Source organism: Sus scrofa, chromosome 4, assembly GCF_054392235.1.
Source record: "Sus scrofa isolate SSC_HxYL_T2T_F1_AM1 chromosome 4, Sscrofa_HxYL_maternal_Yorkshire_Landrace_v2.0, whole genome shotgun sequence".
Taxonomy (NCBI): domain Eukaryota; kingdom Metazoa; phylum Chordata; class Mammalia; order Artiodactyla; family Suidae; genus Sus; species Sus scrofa.
Window position 1 is genome coordinate 125,448,484 of NC_139386.1, and position 25,059 is coordinate 125,473,542.

At 33.0% G+C, this 25,059-nt stretch overlaps 1 protein-coding gene across 2 annotated transcripts in view; it reads left to right on the forward strand.

Annotated features, from left to right (window-relative positions):
• DPYD (dihydropyrimidine dehydrogenase) overlaps positions 1–25,059 on the forward strand; it is a 783,111-nt gene that overhangs the window by 208,208 nt on the left and 549,844 nt on the right. For both annotated transcript variants that reach the window (XR_014842857.1, NM_214044.3), the window contains 1 exon segment: positions 9,320–9,481. Coding sequence is in view for 1 of the 2 variants with exons in the window: in NM_214044.3 (NP_999209.2) it covers positions 9,320–9,481 (162 nt within the window). In the remaining variant the exon portion in view is untranslated.

Below are 25,059 nucleotides of genomic sequence, written 5' to 3' on the forward strand. Positions count from 1 at the left end.
TATAGCAATTGTAGCACTATTTGAAGTAGCAAAAAACTTGAAACAACTGTGGTGCTCATCATTAGGAAAATTGCTAAATCTTTTAGGCTATATTGATGTTATACAATGTTATGAGGCTATGCTTTATTATTAAATTTGTTGATCTAGAAGGATGTCCTTATCAAATGAAAAAAGTGAGTTGCATGTTGAATAAATAGCCTAACACAATGTGTAGAAAAAAACTCTAATTTATATATAAGCTAAACATGGCATAAAAAGATATAAGTTAAACTTTAGAATCCTCAGATGATTGAGGTTGAGGGAGAGGTAAAGGAAAGTTATTAACATTTTTCTTATAAGTTCATATTATTTTGCTTCTAATGAACATGTATATTTTTAATGAAAATAATAGATTAAAATTCAAAAGTAAAATAAAATAAAGCTAAGAGGTTACAGAATAACATATGCAGGCCTTATTCTAAATTTTTATTTTGGTGTAAAGAATGGGAGAAAGATTCAAACTATTTTTCCCCAAATCTGTTTATTAAATAACACATTTTCCCACTATTCTGAAATGCCACATCTATCATATACTTGATTCTGTGTTTATTTCGGTCTGTTTCAAACCCTCTATTTGTCCTATCAATCTATCCATCTTTGACAGGACCCAGGTATTTTAATTATTGCTCTGTGTAATATACCTTATCATTGATTAAAGCCAGTCCCCTGATAGTATATTTGTTTTCAGAATATCTCAGCTTTTCTCAACATGTAACACTAGTTTTATGAAAGGGAAAGAAGCTCTGCAAAATAATTATTGAACACGGTTTGGACTATAACAACATATTAATTAAAATGTATTCATGTAAATGTATGCTTATTTTCATTGATTTATCAGTATAATATTAACTAAATTTTCTGAAATTTAGCGCTTAATTTTAATATATAACTTCTCAGCTTTGAGTCTGGCAAACGGTAGGATGCTTAATTTTCTAGTGCTAAAGACAAAAGATTATAGTATTATTTTTAAAATGTCCCATCTTTTCTGATTTATTGTGCTGGAAAAGATAGATGCATGTTAAATTGTCTATTGAATCATTAATGCTTATGCAAAATCTGTCGTGTTTCTGTTTTAGAATGCATGTCTTTGGACTTTTAAAAGGTTACATTTTTACTTTTAATCAGAGCCAACGCATGTGACAGTAACTGCTTTTCTTTATATTTGCTTCAAAAGATTAACATTTAGTTCTGAAAAGCTTCTATAACACAAAGCATTGTTAGTCAATCTATTACAAAATATAAGCAATGTAAAATCTAAAAGTGATTTAACTAAATATGAAAAGCTATTCATTGTGCATATTAAGCCAGTTTTATATGAAACACTTAGCATCACATTGTGGTTGTATGTATGTATGTTTGGATATCTTTAAACATGTACTATTGTAAATATTTTAAAAATTATTTTAAAAACAGAACAATGATATATAGTCTATATAAGTAAATTAAACTGGCATTACAAAAACCTTAATTTCTGTCATTGAGGAGCAAACTGTCACAAAATAGTCTGACTTTACTATGTTCGAATAGAAGAAAATAGTGTTAAATATCAGCCTAGCTCTAAAAGCATAAGTAGTACAATTTATTTTTATTTATTTTTTTATTGTAATCACTTGTTATTTGCCAAGGAGGAGGGGGAGGTAGTGGCATGGATTGGGAGTTTGGGGTTAATACACAAAATGTTGTTTAAATTATTATCACGTGTGTATATGTGTGATGTTCAACAAGGTCACTGAGCCTGTTGTTTTAAATCTTGTTTGGGGGAAGATTATTTGGGATGAGATTATTTGTGCTTTTTCTTAGCTCAGTTTTTAAATTTTAATTATGCTGTTAACAGATTTTGTTATTGAGAATATAAATTTATTTAAAACTTGGCCAATGATTTGATGAACTTGAATTTTTGTCTTTTTTTTTTGTCTTTTGCCAATGATTTGATGAACTTGAATTTTTTTAAAAAAAACACAACAAAACCTTCACAGTTTTTCTCTTTGTAGACAAATATTAATTACCATTGTATTTAAATTATGTCAGAGATGGAATAATAGTCAATTATTTGCTGAGTAGGCAGTAGCCTATGTGAGGCAGCCTTGTTTTAAATATGATATCTTTCAGAAGAGGGATATACATGAAGTGCAGTAATGCATCCGTATGCTAAATTTTTAGTTCAAACTTAGACACCAAATGCCCTTTTAGTATACAATGTGTGTATATTTTTTGTTCAAGCAAATGAAACCATATTTTAGCCGCATTTCTGGTTACCTTTAAAAAGATATACAGTTTACTTGGGTTATAAGGAAAAATAATTTCAGTGAAAAATAAAATTTATAATATGAGAAAAATCTTGTAGCATTTTATATAGTATGTGAACAGAGGATTCTATCAATATTAACTTTATTTCACCTTCAATAATTTCTCAGATTAAAACATTTCCATTTGTTTGCAAGTTATGTAATATTTATAAATAATAGTTATAGATTTGTAATTTTGCATTTTTCTTAGATTTAATGATCATTCTAACATTATGATCATGACTTTAACGTTTGTGTTTCTATATTTGCATTGTAGAAAGGCATCCTATTTCCTTGAAGAAATTATATCATGAATTATGGTATATTAATTCATGCAAACTCTAGCATACGCTAAATGAAATAATCTTGCTTTCTATTATTTATTTGTATTTCTTAATATCTCTCTAAGAATGAAAAAAAAAATCCTTCTGTAAGTCTCATACAAAGTCTGTGAACATTTTATTATTTTCTTTGGATAAAGTGGGCTTTTTTATTTTCACAACAAGACATCTACATTGTTTATTTTACATTGTCCATTCAAAACTGCGAAGTACTTAACACTTTCTGAATTTTATAATAATGCTTACTTTTATACTTAAATGGCAATGAATTGATTTTCTAGTATTATATTCTACCACCTGCTTGGGGGTAAAGAGTATAGATAGGATTAGACATGGTATCTGACCTCAGGAAATTTTAAAAATTAATAAAAAGGACATATCTGAAAAATATACAACTGTTGCAAATTTATATTAACAAATACAATCATCAAAAAGGTGTAGTGCAAAGAAATGTCAATGTAATTATGCTTTTGGTTGGAAAATGGTGAAAAATTGATAAGGCTTTTGAAAGGAAGTGTTGTTTGAACAATGCTATAAGGTATGAAAAGGATGGATATTGGTGTAGATGAAGATTGTATTCCATTTAACTCGAACAATCTAGAGTCAAAAATACTGATTTATCCATGCATATCTAGTGTTTACCAACAGGCCTCTCACATAGTAGATGCTCAGTAAATACTTGATTAATGAATTGAATATGTGTATGTATGCATGCTAAATTACCTTAACTAACTCATGGGGAAATTTATACGTTCTCAGGTCAGTTAAATAGAGAAAGATGGATAGGATGCAGAAAATTCGAGAAGTTGAAGTGACATTTTTGTGTTTCTATATTGTATGTAAAGAATTATGCATCTATTTACAAGCCATTTTTTTCTGATTTAGCAAATCAATGTTAGTTTTTCTTTCTATCTTTTCTGCTCTTTCTTGCTGCCTTACCTAATCTATCTCCTACCATGAGTTTTCCTTAGTAGATATTAAAATCTTAAGCTCTTAGAATTAACATTTTAAGAAAACCTTTTTAAGGAGAAAAAGTCTAGGAGATGGGGTGGGTACTTAAATTAATTAAATCTGTTCTATGTTCCGTAAGGTACTAGGCATTTTATCTGTGTCAAGTATTTTAAAATGTTTAATGTAAATATGATTAATTAAGAAGTAATTTTGATTTGTATTTCTTAAGTGATGAAACTGATGCCAAGAGATGTTGTATTTTTCCCCATCATATGATATGAGCATGATCCAAATCCAGAAGTGTATGGCTCTGAAGCCTGTGTGTGTGTGTGTGTGTGTTCATGCACACTTGCAGGTGTGTTTCTAGTTTAGTGTCTCTAAGTCAGAAAAAAAATTATTTTCTACAAAAATGATTTTTTAAAAATTTCTTTACACATTTTGACTAAAATAAATTTAGTTCTAAAGTCTAATCATGAAAAACTTTTCTAAAATTTAGTGTATGTGTGAGAAAGGGAGGGTTTTCTGATTAAAACCAGCCAAACCTATTCTGTTTCCATTTGTCTCCACCAGAATGTGAGTACCGTGAAGGCAGAAATCTTTATGTATTCTGTTCAGGATATATCCCTACCTCTCCTTTGCCAAATATGTGAACATCCATAGGTTGTTTATTGAAGGATGGTGATTGCCAGAGATATGTCCGTCCTTTTGCCTACGCTTTTTATATGCGCTAATAGAGGTATTTTCTATTCAATTAATGTACATCACTACACTCACCATTATATAGCCCAATCCAGAAATATAAGTAATGTTAATTCACCCTTCTCACACATGCAAACTTATTGAAGTTTAGCCCAAGTATTTTTTAAATGCAACAGATTGGAGTTTATCTTGGAAGGGTGCTTCCATCTGTGAAAACACTCATTGGAAGAAGAAAGAACACTTTAAAATAAATCCACCAGCTGTATTGATAATGTTGTAGTGACATGAAGGCCTGGATATGATAGGACTATTTGTTAAAATAGTTATACCATATGAGAGAATAGCTGGCTTGTGAGTTTTTCGAGTTTCTTGATAATGACTCTAAAAATCATTATATTGTAGATGGATGACACTAATGCAGTTTCAAGCTATATATTTAAAATAAAAAATGAAGAATAAAAGTTAAAATTACTTAAAATTAACTCACATAAATGGCGCATGCTGTACCTTAGAAGATAGAAAGATTCTGATGAGTAATAGAAAATTCAACACCAGCAAAATAGTGGCTAAGTTATGGACTGGATAGCATTCAATGCCTATTCTTTTGTGTTGATATAAAAACAGCAGATGTATCAAACATTATTTTTGTCTTTTAGATTTTGGTTCAAGGGAGGGTAAAAAGCCCTTATCCTTTATATATAAAATAAGTGTGTTCACAAAAGACCATATATTTATCTTTTATACCTCCTAACATAGACCTGTACTTTTTTTTTTTTTTTTTTTTTTTTTTTTTTTTTTTTTGCAGAATAGGGGACTAAAATGCTTGTGACTGAATAACATGAAGAAACAAAGTGAAGTGGTTGTGTATTTTCTAGAAGGAGACTGCTGGGATGTCTTTAAAGTACCCTTCTGAATTTAAATTTTATAGCCTTTGCTTTTAGAAAGGTTCAAGAGCTCACAGAGTAGGAGTCAAACCTCTTGTACAGAAGGAGGGCTCAGAAAATCTTCCCACTTACTATGAGAGAAATAATTGATATTGATCTCGACAATCTTGATGGGAAGAGTCGAGGAAGTGTTCCCGTTCTAATAGGCTTCTGAATGCCTTTGACTCTGAGTACCTAGATCTCTATCCATGGAGCTGTCTCCTGTTTCTTCAGTTATTTGTAAGAGGTGGATTGCAAAAGTGATTTCTGAATCATTGCTTAAAGTTGGCTCAGTCCATTTTCAAAATCATGTTTCTATATTCTGTGTTATATGCCAGTGCTTTCCTTTTTTTAGGTTTAAATTGTGCCTTTTTCACATTCCCACTCCTTTTCTGAGAATTTCTGCATCATCTGTATCGTAGCCTTCCCAGTTAGTCCCTTAGTGATGGCTCTCTTCTATTATGAAGCTTCCATTAAATACTGAACCCTCGTGTTGGCAGTGAACATTCTCTGTAATTTGGTTCACTCACATTTCCCAGATACATCTCCTAATTCATCATTTCCTGAGTGAATGAACTGCTCTAGCCAAATTGCCAAGTCATGATGCCAAGACATATTCTGAACTTTCTTGGTTACTTACCCATTTCTCACAGTGACTTGTATGTCGTTCTGTCTTGTCTCTTAGTCCTTTCACCTTCGGAATAATTTTGATTGCCAACAATTTTAAAGCTGATTCTAAACCTTAGCCTGAAATGACTTCTTACTCTGATAGCAAAGCATTTTGCTGTCAGGGAACATATATTTTCCTTTTAAAAAAATTTCATGTTGATTTTTTATTTAAGAAACTTTCAGTAATTCTTATTAGTTTTTAAATATTTTATAGTCTCCTACAATTTTTTTTTTGGTGTAAGTGTTGCACTTGGAGTCATGAGAGTCATGAGAGACAGTTACATTGTGAATGATATGCTGTGATAATTAGGCCCTAGTAGTTTGACAGCTGCAGCAAATTATGAGCCATATGTGTAATTTTAAATGTTTTATTTGTTCATTTAAAAAGTATGTATCTCTTTTCCTCTTCTGTCATTATTTTATGTTCAGTCTTGAAACTAATTTGGGCTCATGAAACAATCAGTATTCTCATGGAAAGTTCCTTAGGTTTTGAATTATATTATATTATTTTATTTATTTATTTATTTGTTTATTGGCCAGACCTTCAGTATGTGGAATTTTCTGGGCCAGGGATCGAACCTGAGCTACAGCAGAAACAACACCAGATCCTTAAACTGCTAAGCTACCAGGAACTTCAAATTAGATTATATTCTCTCTCTGCCTTTTTGCCCCCTCGAATATCCTTAAAAGTTATCTGAAATTGCTGTTTTCCCCATGATACTATTTTTATGATATAAAAACTTCTAATTGCGCAGTAGGAATTTTCAGTCAGTGAATCAGTCCATCAGTATTTGTTAATCAATCATGTCAGATGTTCCTAAGATGTCAAATAAGATGAGGGAGGAGTACTGACAACAACTTTGAGATTTTCTCCAGCAGTGATTAACTACTTGCTTAAATTTCAGGTACCAAGTAAGTGGATGGTGAGTTTAAGCAGGAACTATGGATATTTGCTTAGCAATAGACCAATTAATTTTAAGTTAGTACCTGTTCATCATGACCATTGTTAGGTTAAATTATACAAAACCAGAAACTAAGATCAAGGAGATAAGTCTATATCTGTTTACTATTATCATACTAAAGCATTTTAAAAATAAATACAAGGTGACATCTAAGTGTTATTTAATTTACAGGAAAAGGAATTATTAACTTTTAATATTAATTAAAATTTTGGATTGCAAATTTACATCTCTGTTTTAGATTTGTGTTTAGTAGAGAGTAAAATTATTTCTTTTAAGCAGAAAAGATTATTTTAAAAGCTATGTTTTATTGCCTTTTTATGATAGTGCTCAGTTTTGCATCTAATTTAGCAATCTTATTCAAACATCCCTTTATTAAAAATGTCTTTTATTCTATAAGAATGATTATTTATTTTCTTATGTGTTGCCAATATAATTCCTAGTCTTGAAAGTGTGTTTTAAAAAAATATAATAGCCTTAATGAAATAATTAACATCCCATTCAATTTGCCAAAGTAAAAGGTACAGGTCAATGATGGCAAATATATTTGCAGAGTTTAAGCATATATTTGTCATCCCAAAATGAAACCATATACCAATTATCTGCCATTATATGCTGTTTGATCCCTTGGCAAATTATTTACTCTTTCTGCCTTAGTTTCCTTATTTATAAATTGGATTTCATAACACATTTCTACTATGTATTCAGAAAATATATATGGAAGAAACATTTACATGTGTCAGATGTGACTGTTGGTTGCTAAGGAAACACACTGAATAAGAGAAATATTGTTAAACCACCATGAATGCTGTTAAAATCTTGCATTTAGACTTATTTTTAAATGTTTTATTCAGTTATGGAACATGAATTTGATCCTTTTTTAATAAATTAAAATATTCTGATTATAATTTTAATTGTGTCATCTATTCCATGTCTTTTTTGTATCTGAACTTTCATTAACATTATTTTAAAGTCTTTTTCTGCTAACATTACTTTCTATATCACCTGTGGGTCTGCTTCATTTATTTATTTTTTCTCTGATTATTGGGCATTTAATTTTGTCTCTTCTCATGCTTAGAATTTATTTTTTTTTATTTGGTGCTGGACATCTTATATAAGGGGATTGGTGATTAGGGTTAAATAAAGGCCTGAAAAAGCTCTAGAAATGAATAAAGAGTCAATAAATAGTAAGTTAGTGTTATTATCATCAGTATTCTGTATGGGAATTTGTATTTATGATTGAAGTTAATCCTGGAAGCAATGCATGTGTTTTCAAAGAACTTCAAAAATACATTAAACAAAAGCCAAAAACAAAAAAATGTGTTTGTTTCATATTGTTAAGTATATTCTACCATCTCTTTTTAAAAATTATTTAGAGCTATTTTATATTTATTAAAAATTATGAAGGTGATACATAGACATTCTGTGTATACCTATACAGAGTTCACCTATTATTAACATCTGACATTATCTAGCACATTTGTTACAAGTAATGAATCATTATTAGTATATTATTATTAACTAAAATTTGTTATGTCTTCAGATTTCCTTCCTTTTTACCTCATACCCAAAGTCTGTCCAAAATAACATACTACATTTAGTTGTCACATCTCTTTAGGACTCTCTTGACTCTTATAGTTTGTCAAAATTATCCTTATTTTTGGCAAAATTGGGGAATCTTATTTTTGACAGCTTTGAGGAATACTGGTAGGTCCAATTTTTAATTTTCATTAAAGGAAAATATGCTTCTCAAATATTCAACTTATTATTCATTCTTTATTTAGTAAATGATGGTGTAGTAATGTAATTTATGAACAAGAAGCGATCCAAAAATTCTTGATAGAATGAAAAGGATTCTAAACTCATCTATAATAATCCAATGCGTGGAAGTGAGCGATGAGGGATGAACTTGCAAAGGTCTGGTCCAAGAGTGCCTGTGTGAGTTTCGTCTGCACATTTGGTTAGTAGGATGTCACTACAGGATGACACTCATGGAGAAGCCGGATGAAATGAAGGGAAAGCAAGCCCTGGTTGCTCTTCAAGTGGAAGATACCCTGGATAACCTGAGCATAATCCTTTTTTTTTTCCTCTTAAGTTTAGGTTTTATACCTGTGCAAGCAATCTACCTAACTCATCTTTGTAAAACTGAAAAGAAATATCTATTGCAGAATAGAGTTAGATGCTAGTTATAGAACATTTATATATTAAATTTAAGTTTTCCAAAATTTATTAATTGTTCTTTTATTAATACATCATCTAGTGAATATCCCTATATGTTAGTTATTTTGCTACATATTACTTTATGGCTTCTAATGGTAAATAATATTCTAACCTGCAAGTCTTATATACATTTTTATCTTCAATCCAGGAACCTAGTAGAAAAAATTAGGTCATAATATGAATGTGTTAAGAGGCACATTGTCACAGAAGAAAATTTTCTTTTATCTTTGCAGAACTATTATGGAGCTGCTAAGATGATTTTTTCTGACAACCCTCTTGGTCTGACCTGTGGAATGGTATGTCCAACCTCTGATCTTTGTGTAGGAGGATGCAATTTATATGCAACTGAAGAGGGATCAATTAATATTGGTGGATTGCAGCAGTTTGCTTCTGAGGTATGTAAGAAGTAAACATTGATCCCCCCCCCCAAAGCACAAAAATCTTAAAATACCTTCAACCCTTGATGCTTTGTTGATACCTAACATTTTTAGTGTGACAAACAGCTAAAGTGTGTTTTTGGGCCATAAACAGACTTTTTATTCAACAATTTGGCTTCAAAAATGAAATTTTATGAAACCATATGTCAAATTAATTGTAATCCCATAAGTTTATTAAACTACTTTGACTGAAAGTTTTATAAGTTGGAGGATCTGAGGATAGAATTTCTTCATTAACTTTACAATGGTGTGTGGCTAGTGGATCCCATTATGAAGAGATTATCTTGCTTAACTGATTCTTTTTCCTGAAACGGTCTTAATTTTTACAGCTTGAAATAATATGTTAGAATTCTTCTGTGTTATTTTTTGAGTAATAGAGGTTATAGAATTATCAAAATCTGAAACTGAATAGTATCCTTTAACAGATTTTGTAAACTTATACATCAAAACAGGCATGTTATTTTGATGCAAATTTATAGTGAAATAAAATGAAAACATTTTGTTCCTATTTATCCCGTAAGTTTGTGCCATCTCTTCCTCTTATGAATGTTTTGTAAATGACTTTGATTCTCTGGGACATCTTATTCTCTCTGGGGTCTCCTTGCTGGAGTTCAACTACCAGGTCAATTCCCATGTATCATTTAAATGATCAGCTTATATGGAGGTTACACTAAGATTTCATAATCCTTGGGGTCCAGTTGGCTAGAAGACCAAATTAAATGCCTGTCAACACTAGATTTTTAGTTAATGACTTCCCTGTCTCATTTTGTCAACTTAAACACAATGTATTCTTGCTTTTTAGGACCCTTCCCATAATATCCCTCAAGCTTAAATCTCACTTTGCTTTTAGCAATAAATCAGGATTATTCCCTTCCTGCTTCCTGACAGGTTAATTCTAAGAAAGGCCTCTTGGGAACGAGAAAATAGAAACAATTTGAGGTTGTGAGTTATTGCAGTAAATTCTTGGATTTAATTTCTTTTTTTACCAAATTCAAAATTGCATTAGGCTTACCTGACCAGTGCGAGGTATATCTTTACAACCTGAGAAAATCCTTAGTTGATGGAGAAGATTCACTTGAATTCTTCCACATTTTTCTTTGGAGAATCATTGCCTCTTCATTAAGTCAGGGCAAGGCTGCAAGGATTTAGTAAGTGAAAGGTCACACAATATGTAAATTAACTATACATACTGTATAGTTGTGCATATTGTATGTGTATGCATTTCAAAATAAGATGAGTTAAAATAATATTTTTAGTTTGTTAATGACCTAGACAAGAGGCGGGTGGGGCAGGGCAGAGAGAAAACAGAGAGCAAGAGAAAGGGAAACATCATTTCTCTGAGAACTCTCCCTTGGTTTTAACGAGATTACGACCACTGATTTCCAAAGCAAAGTCTCTTTAAGATACAGCATGGATTAGGATGACATTAAATGCATTTTAAGTGATTCATGGAATTTAGATAGGATGTATCTTTTTATTACACTCCATTTATACTTTATATAACTGTGGCTTTAAACATATCTATGAAAATATCATACTATATTTATATATCATAAATAAAAATCTCCCAGTGGAACTATATAGAAAAGTTTCCCATCTGTTTTTTTTTTTTTTTTTTAATTAGCCACTTAGGGCAAGTTATTTTAGAAAGTTCTGTCAAAGGGTGGTTTACTTAAATTCACCCAACTGTCAAAGCTGATGTGAAAATAAAAAGTAACAGCAGTACGAGAATCATGGGTATAGAAAATAAACTTGTGGTTATCAAAGGGGAGAGAATGGGGGGAGGACATTTAGGTGCATGGAATTAAAAGTTCCAAACTACTCTGTATAAAATAGGTAAGCAAGAAGGATATACTCCATAGCAGAGGGAATTATATTCAATGTCTTGTAATAACCTAAAATGGAAGGTAATCTGCAAAAATGCTAAACACCTGAAACTAACAAAAAACTGTTAATTAGCTATACTTCGATTAAAATATAAGCAAAATACAATGTGTTAATTGACTTCCCATGAAAAGACAAAGTATAAAGTGCAAAATACTATTATTCTTTCAAACTATTAAACTATTGATAAGAGTCTTTAAGTCAAAGAAGATCATGATGCAAATAATTTCATGTTTTGGTTGTTTGATAAAACAGTGATTGATTTTTGACCTTTAAAAATCTGAATCTATTTTTCAACCAAATGAAGCGAAGGTTAGGAAAGCAGAGTGAAATAGTATGATATTTTTCAAAATTGTGTTTCCTATAACTCGTAAGTAATTTTTAAAATATCAGCTCTGTGTGTAGTCTGCCATTATTGCCTAAATCCATACCTTATACCTGGCTTGAACATTGGCTTATGATCTGGAGGGACTGTAGTAGAAAAGAAAGAAATCACACAAGGGACAGTCCACAGTAGACTCAGGAGACCGGCTACTTTTTTTTTTGGTCCTGTATTGTCATTACTATTCAGTCCTTTGCTCTCCCCACATCTGTGCTGACCTTGCTTCAGATACTTTTGTGTGTTAGTAGGATAAACAATAGTGTAACAATAGTGCTTCAATAAAATAATTTGGAAGTAATAGTTTGGTGTGGGTTTTCTTATCAACCTTATCAGAGTCTTAAAATTTCTTTACACAAATGTAATACCTGAAAATTTCATTGTGAAATATAGTTGACCATTTCATTGAATTTTTAAGAAATCATATATTAATCCCATGTAATAGACTAACTAGACTTTCATTGCTTCTCAAATATGATTAATGAATTGTTGCAAAAGGATTATGAAATAAGAATGGAACTTTCTACTCATTTCCTATAGTGAGTAGAAAAAATAACTATAAGCAGATAACTAGCTGCATGCCAAACCAATCCCTTCTACTGATATTAAAGAATTATAGAGGCAACTTGGAAAAATTGAAATTGAAATTTTAGCTTCCTTTCTTTTTTTTTTTTTTGTCTTTTGTCTCTTTAGGGCTGTACCTACGGCATATGGAGGTTCCCAGACTAGGGGTGTAATCAGAGCTACAGCTGCCAGGCTACACCACAGCCACAGCAATGCCAGATCCGAGCCACATCTGCAACCTATGGCACAGGCTCACGGCAACACTGGATCCTTAACCCACTGAGCAAGGCCAGGGATCAGACCTGCAAGCTCATAGTTCCTAGTTGGAATTATTTCCGCTGCACCATGATGGGAGCTCCATGAAATTTCAGGTTTCTAAAGTTTGACTTTAAATTTAAAATAAATGAAGTTCAGAGGATTAACTCTTAAGACGGCCACCTCAATTATGAATTTTTAGGAATGTGTTGGATTATGAAATTGGTGTCTAAAAACAGTATGTTTTTCACAGAACGCCTTCTATGAGATTATTTTAATGCCCATGAAACACACTGTTTTGTGTGGCATCTACTTCTTGACACTGTACTTTTAGTTTACTTTCCATACTTTTAGTTGAATGGAACTAACAAACAGAATTCTAGACTAAATCAGGAAAATCACTGAGAACAGAATTATGCTTTAGATTTTTCTTTAATTGTGTCTTTCAGTAGGGTTTTTTTTTTTTTTTTGTCTTTTTTTTTTTTTTTTTTTTGTCTTTTTGTCTTTTAAGGGCTGCACTCGCGGCATATGGAAGTTCCCAGGTGAGGGATCTAATCGGAGCTGTTGCCTGTGCTGGACTATACCAGAGCCACAGCAACACCAGATCTGAGCCGTGTCTGCAGCCTATACCACAGCTCACAGCAACGCTGGAGCCTTAACCCACTGAGCAAAGCCAGGGATCAAACCCACAACCTCATGGTTCCTAGTCTGATTTGTTTCTGCTGCGCCTCAACAGGAACTCCAGCTGATTTTTATGTCACCTCTCATTTGACATTACTCAGTTCTTATCCCACCGTCATATAGTATTTATGCACTATTACATGTTCTTGACATTTATTTCTATATTTTATTGAGTAGACACACTTCGCAAAAAATTGGGCAGTGCTTATAATATAATAAAAAATACACTGATACAATTCAAACAGCCAGGTGTTATGAGACTGCATTAAATAACCTTGTGCAATTACTTAAATCACATCAACATTTACAATACTACAATAAATAGTTTAAAGAATTGTGAATGAAGAAGGAAAATGATTACTTGAGCTAGTGATTATTTAAATAAGACAAATATTATTTCTACTGTATTTTTATTTTGAATGTGGAGTCACTAAAAGCCTAACCCCTTGCCTTCTACAGGTACTTGAAGGAGAATACAGACTCATGTATTCCAATAGAGTACTACACGTCCTCTCAAATAATGTATTTTTGTGATGCATCCCATCTATCAAATAGATAGGTATAGACACAGAACAAATTTAGGTGCGTTCCTTACTTTAAAATAAATTATCAAAAAAATGCGTAAACTGAACTGTGAGACTGGATATATTTTGCATGTTGTGTTGATTGCTTTCTAAGAAGGTTAATTAAAGGAGTGAGAGAGAATGATACTTTGATATTTTGGGGAATGAAAGAGAAAATAATTATTAATTCAGTGCACCAGAAGTAAATCAGGACTATTCCAGGCAGACTGGATTGTATGAACACCCAGTATATTAAGCTCCCACTTGGTAAGCATTCAGTTAATCAAATAAACATTGACTGAGCACCAGAATTAATTGTTGTTGTAAGCAACTTCTATATACAAGTATTGAGAAAAACTGTAGTTTATCATGAAACAATACAAGCTAACAAGTTGAGTTCCATAGCAAACAATGACATATGCATTTATATTAGCATCCTCGGACTGATAATCTAGTTTTTATTAATTTTTGTTATTTGGTTTTAAAAGTGTTTAGATCGTAGTATAAAGGATAGGATCAGGTAGGGTGAAGTTTAGAGTTTAGAACACCATGCGTGCATCTTTGTAATATCTCACTTAAAAATGTTGATAAACAACCAGTAAGACATGTAGAATGGCTAATGTTTTTCCCATCTTGGGCATGTGGAAACTAAAGATCAAAATGATTGGAAAAATTATAGTTAATTAAAGAAACTCCTGTAACCCTGGTCAGTGTTAGGTACACTACTAAGAACTTGGCTGATACTCAAAATAACTCTTTGGGTAAATGTCATCTTCTTTATTTTATGGATGAGTAATAAGAGGCTTACACAAATTTAGATGTAATAAAGGGAAGATCTAGAGTACAAAACTCTAAGTGCTCTAATTCCATTATTTCACAGATTCTCACTTGCCCCACATGTTTTAAGGCATTGATACAAAGTTGATGTAAACTTGGGCTTTCTGACTGCAAGTTCATGGTATTAACTTTGTTAATTCAGCCACGAATACCTCAGTCACTGTATCTTACAACTCACAAAATGAGGTTGCCATACCTCATTTTCTGTTAGATATGAAGCAACTATATTAAAATAGATTGTGTAAGATGAACACATATGGCTTAGTCATTTTCCTTATTTATACATGTTACCAAAAATCTTTTGTTTTTTCTCTTCTTCTTGTTATTGAAGAAGTATTGTTAAAGCCAAGATTCAGATTTTGTGGGGGCTCGAGATGATAAAACTTTGGGTCCCTTCTTTTAAGAATTGCACAAAATCACTACTGCAAATTTAAATACAGGACCTTAGAAAAGGCCCATGTATTGAAGATCCCTGAAGTTTAAGCTTATGTCTGAAGTTTTATATTAATTCAGAAAGCCTAAGACTAATTTTGTGGTAGCTGGTCTATAAGTAGATTTAAGAATGAGACTAACACGTTTATGATACATTTTGACAAACTGGTCAATAAAATCTGCCAGTTTGTGTACCTAATCTAAAACTAAGACATATATTACCATGATAATTAATAATAACTAATGTATATGGATAATGCATTTTGTAGGTTATTTACGAATAGAATATGGATTAGAGAGCAGCTGTTAGATTGATGACATCTCACACTTGCTCTATTGCCCCAAACTTCATCATCTTTGAATAAATTCTCTCCATACTACTCCTATTTTGAAACAGTGTTGTAAATAGTTAGTGAATACTATTCAACAAAAGAAATAAAAGTATTTCTGAGAGAAATAAGAAGTACACGAAAGATATACATTAAATAGTAATAAAATCAATAGTTTCTACCTTGATGAAGTATTATCCTGGGGACGCAGTCACAAATAATGTCAGTTTAGGCTCTATTTGTATCTCTCCCTTTGGTCTTAGTGCAGTGATTAATGAAAAATAATAATGTCTTGATAGATTTCACTAAATATTTGACATTCTTCTCCAAAAATCTTTTGAAAACTGTTAAAAATACTTAGTGCACAAAGATGGATAATAAAACTGCAGGACTGGATAAATTGCTAGTTGATTGTCATCACAATATTTTAGTTTGTCTTAAAACTACATATTAGCATTTAAAGTGTTTAACACATAAAAATAAGTTTAAGAGATTTGGGACAATAACATTGAAATTTACCAAAATCGTGTGGTTGTTAAGAGTATTTGCTATTAGTTTGAATTTGTTTTTTATAAGTTCAAATTTATATATTCTTGTGGGTACCTTACAGTTTAGGAGGATGGACTTTCATTGGTTTGAAAACTATTTTTTCATAAATATATTTGATGTGTATTAGTATAAATAAGTATAAGTAGTAATATTGTATCAGCATGAATCATTTGTAAGAGCACACAAGAAAAATTAAAAGTAGAAGTAAAAAGAAAGACAAATGCCTTTGGGGGTCAGAAATGGAGGAGAAAGATTTAACAGTAAACAGGACACTTGGGCCATTGTCTGCTAGGGTCTGCATAAGCAAATAATCAGTGGCTGCTGGGGTATATGACTGGTGTGATAATAAGTACATTATAATACCATTTTGCATGGTAGAGGACTGGCACACCGCTAGGGCACAAAACTAGGGCTTATGTGAAGCTGCAGAGAGAAGCGGAGAGAGTTGTGCTCCATTGTTGGGGGCTGTGCCTAGTGGCACCGTCACTGGCTTCTGTGTTATCTCTAAATATCACTGGGGACTGGAGCCCTGGGCTTCCAATAAGGGACCTGGTTGTGCAGTGGGGGAGAAGAAGGGGAATGATACTGGGGGAGACCGCCAAGTACTTGATATAAGAAGCAAGAAGTTTGGTGCAAAGGCAGAAAATATTCCCTCAGAATAAGTCTGAAACAAAAAGTTCAAGATCACATTTAAAAAGGTATTGCTACCAGTGACAAAAGACTCAAACCATAGATGATTTTATCCTAATGAAATAAAATAATACCATAATCAGGTCTTTAAATAGGTAGAAAATAATATTCATAAAAATAAATTACATAAATGACTCTAGGATGGATTAAAAATAAATGCTACGTACTGATATATGATGTTTAGAAAAGAAAGACCTTAGCAGAAACCTTGAAAATAAGGTAGCTGAAAAATGAAATACTATGTAAATATTAACCATAAAAAGTTAATATAGTGATATTTATATGTAACAAAAGTGATAAAATTTTAGGGAAATGTGTTAATAAAAATGAAGAGAAAAATAACTAATGAAAAAAGAGTAAATGCCTTAAAGAGCATTCATTAGTTACATATACAACGTAGTTCTACTCAAATTTGTTAGATTTATTTGAATAAAGTTTGTTAGATTGATTTAATAAATCTATAAAGGTTCCTGAACCCAACTAATATAGATTGGGTGCAACCGTTTCATGCACCTGTGGAAGTAACATTTATCAAAATTGACCATGTATTAAATCAGAAATATATATATATATGTATATATATATTTTTTTTTCCAAATAAAAGACCTGCACCTATTTTTCTGCAACGGAACCAAATTAGAAACAAAATCAAAAATATTGTCAAAGTGAAGGCAATGACAACTAATTTAAAACACACATTTTAAAGGAAATTTTAAAAAATTTTGTAAAGAATTCATGGGTTAAAGATGTCACAATAGAAATTACAGGAGTTCCCGTCATGGCCCAGTGGTTAATCAATCCAACTAGGAACCATGAGGTTGCGGGTTCGATCCCTGGCCTTGCTCAGTGGATTGAGGATCTGGCGTTGCCGCGAGCTGTGGTGTAGGTCGCAGAAGCAGCTTGGATCCCAGCGTTGCTGTGGCTCTGGCATAGGCTGGCAGCTCCTATTCAATTCCTAGCCTGGGAACCTCCATATGCCGCTGGAGTGGCCCTAGAAAAGGCAAAAAGACAAAAAAAAAAAAAAATTACAAAACATTTAGACGTGAATGAGACAGTTTCCATTGCCAGCCTGTGAAATGTAGCCAGTCATTTTTACATGAAAATTTATTAAGTGTGTGTAATAGAAAAGATAAAGATTATGTATAAATAAGCTGGTTTCATCTCAAGGAACTAGGAAGTGAGGAAACAGGTAGAGGAGGTGTGTGGTGGTAGTGGTGGTGGTACATTCTGAAAAAGTGGAAGAAGTAAAATGAAAATAATAGAAAAATAATGAAATAGAGAATGAAAGCAAAACAATGATCTATACAAACCCCTAGCTCTTTGAAAAGAGTTTAATAAATGATTATCTGGCATATCACATAATAACCAATACATTTCAATTATGGCTGCCTTCTAATTACCGTTCTTTTATTATTTTATTGATCTGCTTCTAAGTAGCATTGGCTTCACAGTTAATCATATGGCTGTTTCTAGAAAACTCAGAGAAACCATCAGTTGAAGCTGATTGCATGAGGGATGATCTCTCTTGTCTTTCCGGATCTCCATCACTCTCTGTTGCCTCCCTGCCATCTTCCTCTTTTTCTTTTTCTCTTTCATTTTATAAAATTTTATTGAAGTAGAGTTGATTTACAAGGTTGTGATAATTTCTGCTGTACAACAAAGCGATTCAGTCATACTTGTACACACACTCATTCTCTTTCGGATTTGTCCCTGCAAGTTGTAACTTGGATTTTTGGCCCCTGGCAGTCAAGGTAACTAACTAGGTACTAGTTAGCATCCTAAGTGCTAAGGATACAGTCATGTACAAGATAGGAAGGATACTAGCCCTCACGGAGCTCATTGCCTAGTAAGAAAGACAAATAACTTATAAATGAAGTGCTTAGAGCTGGTAGACATTTAGGTGGGAGCTGGTAGCTAGGAAACCTAACAGTGCAGCAGGCAGGAGAAGCTGAGCTGAGAAAGTGAAATTTAAACAGAGTCCTGGAAGGTGTTCGGCAAGCATGGTAAAGTCAGGAGTAGGTGATTGTTCAAGGCACAGAGGAAATTCTGAAGGCAAGCAGGGGTGTGTACTGGTTAGTTTGAGCCTACTTTTGATCTGGGCACAGTAAAGTTGCTCATAAACAAAGAATACACATCTACATTTTCAAATTGTATTTCGTCAGTGTAACCATTTAATTCAGTTGTAGCCTTAACTCAGATATGAGATGTAGTCTAACCGTAATAAAAATGTGAACTATAATGTAAGAATAATAATTTGCAAATCAGTTATATTATCTATAAAATGAACAATCACATGCAACTTTGAAGCTTTTTAGGGCTGGAGGTATAAATGCTAAGCACAGCACGTAGGAGAGTACCTTCCTTACAAAGAGAAAGTGTTAATCCCAGGAGGTTTATCATCATTGATTCATTCAATCTTCACAATAAATTGTGGAGGTAATTGTAACTCTCTTAATTTTAGAGCTGGCATTTACAGAGGTGAAATCTTCTCCAAGACAACGTGCCATTTTTTTTTTTTAAAGATTTGGCTCAGGTGTTATCTTTTCTCCCTCTTGGGATAAGTTTCTTTCTCACTAGCTCCAAGAACACCATGTCTAAGAATGAACCCTGCACATGGACAGATTACATTGTAATAATTTTTTCTATATTTAAGCCATATGAGTACTCTGTTACCCAGGAAAGTACTTATTGGAAGGCCTGTGTTTGACTTACTCATACTCTTATCTAGTACATAGAGGGCACATAAAGATATTTGCCAAATTAAGGTAAAAACAGAATATTCAGATTTCAAATTACACAGCATTTTTACCATGCGGAGAGATACCACTCAGATGTCTATTTTAATAATAAGAAAATAAGAAACATTTTAGAGCCTTACTAATGCATCAATAATTTTGATAACTGAAAATGTGCCATGGCGTAAAATTTTCCTTATTTCTGATGTGTTTGAAAGACAGTTCCCACTTTTCATGTTCCTTATTTAATTGTTGTGAAGAAACTGTCAGGTAGCCCAAGAATATTTCTTTTCAAAAGATGAGTGCAGTGAATAGTATGTACTCAGTATTTCCTTTGACTTCCTTCACAAAAGGAAACAAGGTACAGGGAAAATTACATAGAAGCATCTCCTAGAAGGCATGTAATTTGAGGTAACTTACTTTTGGATGCACAAATAGCAATCTATCTCCATTCAAGCATTCAAAAGGCGACCAGACTGTCGTATTGCTAATTAAATAACACAAAGAAACCAAAACCAGCAAAATGAAAACCAATGTAATATTTTTATTAAGATTTCTTAGACCTACAATGATGAAATATCTTTAGAAATTACCAGAAATTATGTTTTATTCTATAATAAAATCGAGTTAAATACATGCAAAAATATAAAGCTCTTATGAGGTATACAGAATATAACTAACCTTTTACAAAATACCCTTCAACTAGTAGATATATTCTGAAGTTTCCAAGAATATTTTATTTGTCTTGATTTTCTTATAGTTTACATTTGCTTTGGCTTGGTTAATAAAAAACAGATAGGAGTTCCCGCTGTGGCTCAGCATTAAGGAACCCGACCAGTCTTCATGAGGATGCAGGTTTGATGCCTGGCCTCGCTCAGTGGGTTAAGGATCCGGCATCACTCTGAGCTGTGGTGTAGGTCACAGACCAGGGCCAGATCTGGCACTTCTGTGGCTGTGGCGTAGGCCTGCAGCTGCAGCTCTGATTCTACCTCTTAGCCTGGGAACTTCCACTGGGTGTGGCCCTAAAAAAATTAAAAAAATTAAAAAATTAAAAAAATACAAATAGAGCAATTGAGGAAGCATTATACCTAACCAAATATGTGTTTATTTTTATTATATACTGTTATAGAAAGTAAGACAGATTAAGGAAAAAGTCCTCAAATTAGAATTGTTAACTATCTTTACATTTACCACGTTTTTCCTTTTCCCTTTGGAGAGCACTATATAATTATTAGAAAATTATACTGTTTCTGTCTCCAGAATGTGAGAAGGCTTGGGGGGAAATCACATGGCCTCTCTCTGTGTCTCAATCGTTCCATTTTTTATATCAGGATAATCTCTCCTTTGCCTCAGAGTAATGCGAAAATTATGGGGAAAATGCTAGTCAAGTCAATTTGGAGTGGTGAAAGAAATGCACTCTCCAAAGGAGTGAAAGGTCAGAAATCCCAGAGTGATTATGCAAGGAAATCTATTTAAAATGCTCAAGAAAATATGCACTTGGAAATAACCTATAAATAGCCATCTTTCTGTTCACTGAGGAAGAATCATGTTTCCTCAGTGACTGTTACTCATTTATTGACGCCTATCTCTGTAGCTTAGGAATTTTGAAATTCGTCAAAATCTTGCTGGTTGCCTACTCTGCGGAATAGTCTACTGTGCTTTGGCATTACAGATGGGAGGGGAAAAGCCCTCTGATTACTTCATAGCCTGGAGGGAAAGTCAGATTGTAAGTGCTGCTGTTAAGTGGGCGGGGGGAGTAAAGCTCCTAGCAAAGTGCCTAGAAGGTAGTATTCAATTATTGGTAGCTAAACATGATTTCGACAGCGGTAGACCAAGTAATAAGCCGCCAACTTGATCTTTCGGGCTAGTTGGCTCATTCAAGGCCTTTTGCATTTTTTTCTGCAGCACAGCGCTTGATAGGTCATAGGGCTGATGAAAAGTAAAATAATCTTAAAAGAGTCAAAGCGCTATAGCATTTGTAGGGAAGGGAACACCTTTACAATGACACAGGTATAAAATATTTTAATTGATTACAAGATTATGCACCTCTGAATACAGCCAATTCCTAGAGTTTCTCAAGTCACAGAAGAGCCTGGCAGGAAACCAAATGGTGTAGGGTAGTGTTTTTCAAACACTTCATTAACTACTGTTGGTTTATAAATTTAGTTTAATTTATTGAGTGTAGCATCAGCTTTTGTTGTTAATAGATTGACTGGGAGTTCCCGTCGTGGCACAGCAGAAATGAATCCGATTAGGAACCATGAGGTTGCGGGTTCCATCCCTGGCCTTGCTCAGTGGGTTAAGGATCTGGCATTGCCTAGCCGTGAGCTGTGGTGTAGGTCACAGACTCGGCTCGACTCAGATCTGGCGTTGCTGTGGCTCTGGCGTAGGCCAGCGGCTATAGCGCTGATTAGACCCCTAATCTGGGAACCTCCATATGCCATGGGGGCGGCCCTGAGAAAGACAAAAAAAAAAAAAATAGATTGACTATTATAAGTGTATTAGCTTAGGAAAGATAAATTCATATAACACTTTTTTCAGTTACATATTTCCCATTGAAATATTATGAATATATAATGATTTCCTATTGAAAATTACTAAAAAAATTGACAGCCTGACAGCAACAGTGTTTAAGACTCCAGGCTCTGGGAATAAAATAGCCCTGGGATAAAATCCTTAATATGGGTCCTTGGCCCCAGTTTCCTCCTATGGGAAATGGAAATAATAATTGTACTCGTAACAAGACTGTTGAAGACTAAATGAGATCATCTGTATAGAGACTTAAAATAAAACCTGGCGCATAGTTTGTGCTCAGGGAATACTGACCTCTTAATATTATAGGAAAATACAATATGCATTGGGTGTACTTTTCATGCTTCTTTAAATACTTGAATTACTACTTTGTGTCGATTAACCTATTTTTTCCCTCTGTTACATTGTTTCTGGCAGGTGACTCTTTGGCATAGAAAAAAAATTGCATTTTAGAAAATTAAGCCATGGCCTGACATCTGAAATTTGTTTAAAGAAAGGGATCTTTCTCATGTAAGGACATTGTCTTGGATTAAGTTTTTGTTATATGATGAGACAGCAAGAGCTATACTCCAGGGAAAACTATTAGAGAATGCTCTTTGATATTGTATATAAGTAGAAAATGGCTTTTATAGGTAATGTATTTGTAATTTCGTTATATTTATTTGAAGACTAGTTTTTTTGTTTTTTTGTCTTTCTGGCATTTCTTGGGCCGCTCCTGCGGCATGTGGAGGTTCCCAGGCTAGGGGTCTAATTGGAGCTGTAGCCACCGGCCTACGCCAGAGCCACAGCAACGCGGGATCCGAGCCACGTCTGCAACCTACACCACAGCTCACAGCAACGCTGGATCGTTAACCCACTGAGCAAGGGCAGGGATCAAACCTGCAACCTCATGGTTCCTAGTCGGATTTGTTAACCACTGCGCCACGACGGGAACTCCTGAAGACTAGTTTTAAAAAATGAAATGAAAATTGCTTTATTGCTATTTATAAAATTCTTAAATTTTATATATTTTAATTACCAAGAATAGAGACAAAGTTAATTCATGCTGTTTTCTCAATAGTATCAATTACTTTTTTCATTCATACTGTCTATGGATTGGTAGTATAAGGAAAAATTTCCCAATATTCTAAACATAGTACAGGGTTTGCTTTATCAGATACGTCAATATACTTACTTTTATAAAATGATACCTTCTTTTATGTCTCATAGGTTTATAAAAATGAAGATCTTATCACCACTCCTCTATTACTCCTCCCAAATTTTTGTGAAGCTATTTATTTGACTTCCTGGCCTTTTTTTTTTTTAACATTTTGTCACATTCAGGCTATGTTCATGGAAGTATACTGTGTATATATGAAGTTATCCACCATGTGTATTTCAGTTGAAAAGGAATTGAATACCACTATTTAGAAGGATACAGTGTCACGTATTCCTTCAGATCTTAGGAATTTGGGAAGTGTTGCTGAAATATCTCAAAATTTGGTATTGAGTATGCAGCTAACTCAGGGTTTAAAAAAAATTAAATGAAACCTCTCATATTTCTTAAGTCCAGTAGTGTGTTGAAGCCACCCTGTCCCACCTCTTGAGAGACTGTGTAAATATTCAGAAATTTTGTAAGCTGACTGTTAAATACAACCAATTGTGAAAAATTAAATTATATAACCTTATAATCATATAAATCATATTAAAAACAAATGTAACCCATACTGAAAACTCATTACTTCATATTGTTTATTTAATTTTTACATTAACTGTGCTCTTGAGGTCATTTTATCTATTATATGTTGTAAATTCTAGTTTCTGCAATTATGGAAATGATTTGTAACACAGGAGCCACTAGCCACCTGTAGTTACTGAGCACTTGAAATATGGTTGATGCTACTGAGGAACTAGATTTTAAACTTTAAATAATTATAATGAATTTAAATGTAAATTTGAATAGTCGCCTATGGCTGGTGGCTACTACCATGCTAGACAGTACAAGTTTAGGTATACTCTTTCTCAGAAGTTACATTTAATGTATACCCAGGCACTTTTCTAAAATGCTTTACTTTTAGAAACTGTTTAATCCTTGTAGTAACCCTGTGGGATGGGTGTTATTAACCCCACTTTACAGTTTGAGGAGACTGAGTCCAGGAGGTGTAAATGGACTTGTTCAGTGCCGTCCACCTTGAGAGTGCTGGAGATCAAGACGCAACCTCAAGCGTGGAATTTCAAAGCCAGACCTCTAAAGATATATCACCCTTTGGGATAAAGCTTACAAAATTTTATTCAAATATTCACTTTATAAGAAAAACTATCAAGGATGATCAACCTACTATAAAACTAAGGGGAAAAATCCGTTGCCAATAACAGAACAAAGCAAAACAAAACAGGTGAAGGACTGTCAATCCATAGATGAGTGTATTGAGCAAGGTGGTATATTGAGTGTGTATTAATCAGCTCATAAACTGCAGAGTGTGAGGGGCACAGCTCGGAGACTCACCATCTACATTCTCGTGAGGGTCTAGTGCTGCTGGGCTTGCTGCGAAGTGTGCTTGCTTCTATACTGAGAGCTTCCAGTTCTTTGTTTGGCAGGAATGGGGATTTCATCAACATTATTTTAGTTTCATATTTGAATCTTGACAGTTTTTTTAAATAATACTTAAAATCTTATTAAAATAATTAAAATATTTTAGGTGAAATTTATACATAATATATATTATTGGATATTTGCGACTTTATTCACACATTGGTTAGAATTTGTGTCACATATGTTTATGGTCTCAGGACTAAACTATCTGTTATTGATGAGTGCACAAAACAAGACAGATATTTCTTAAATCCTATTCTATCTAGTTATTACAGGTGAACTTCAAATTATAGTATAAATTTTTTGGCCTGTAAAATCCTTAAGCAATCACATTAAACTCTTCTGTTGTATAAGATGTCAGCAATAAATGATGCTTTAAAATTATGGTTTATGCTTCTAAAGTTTATTAAAATGTAATATTAAATTATAAATGCTAGTGAATTTTAACATGAGAAAGTTGTCAGTTATTAGTTTGCACATCTGAAGTACTCAACTAAATATGAAAGAAATTGACATTTATTTAATCCTTAAATA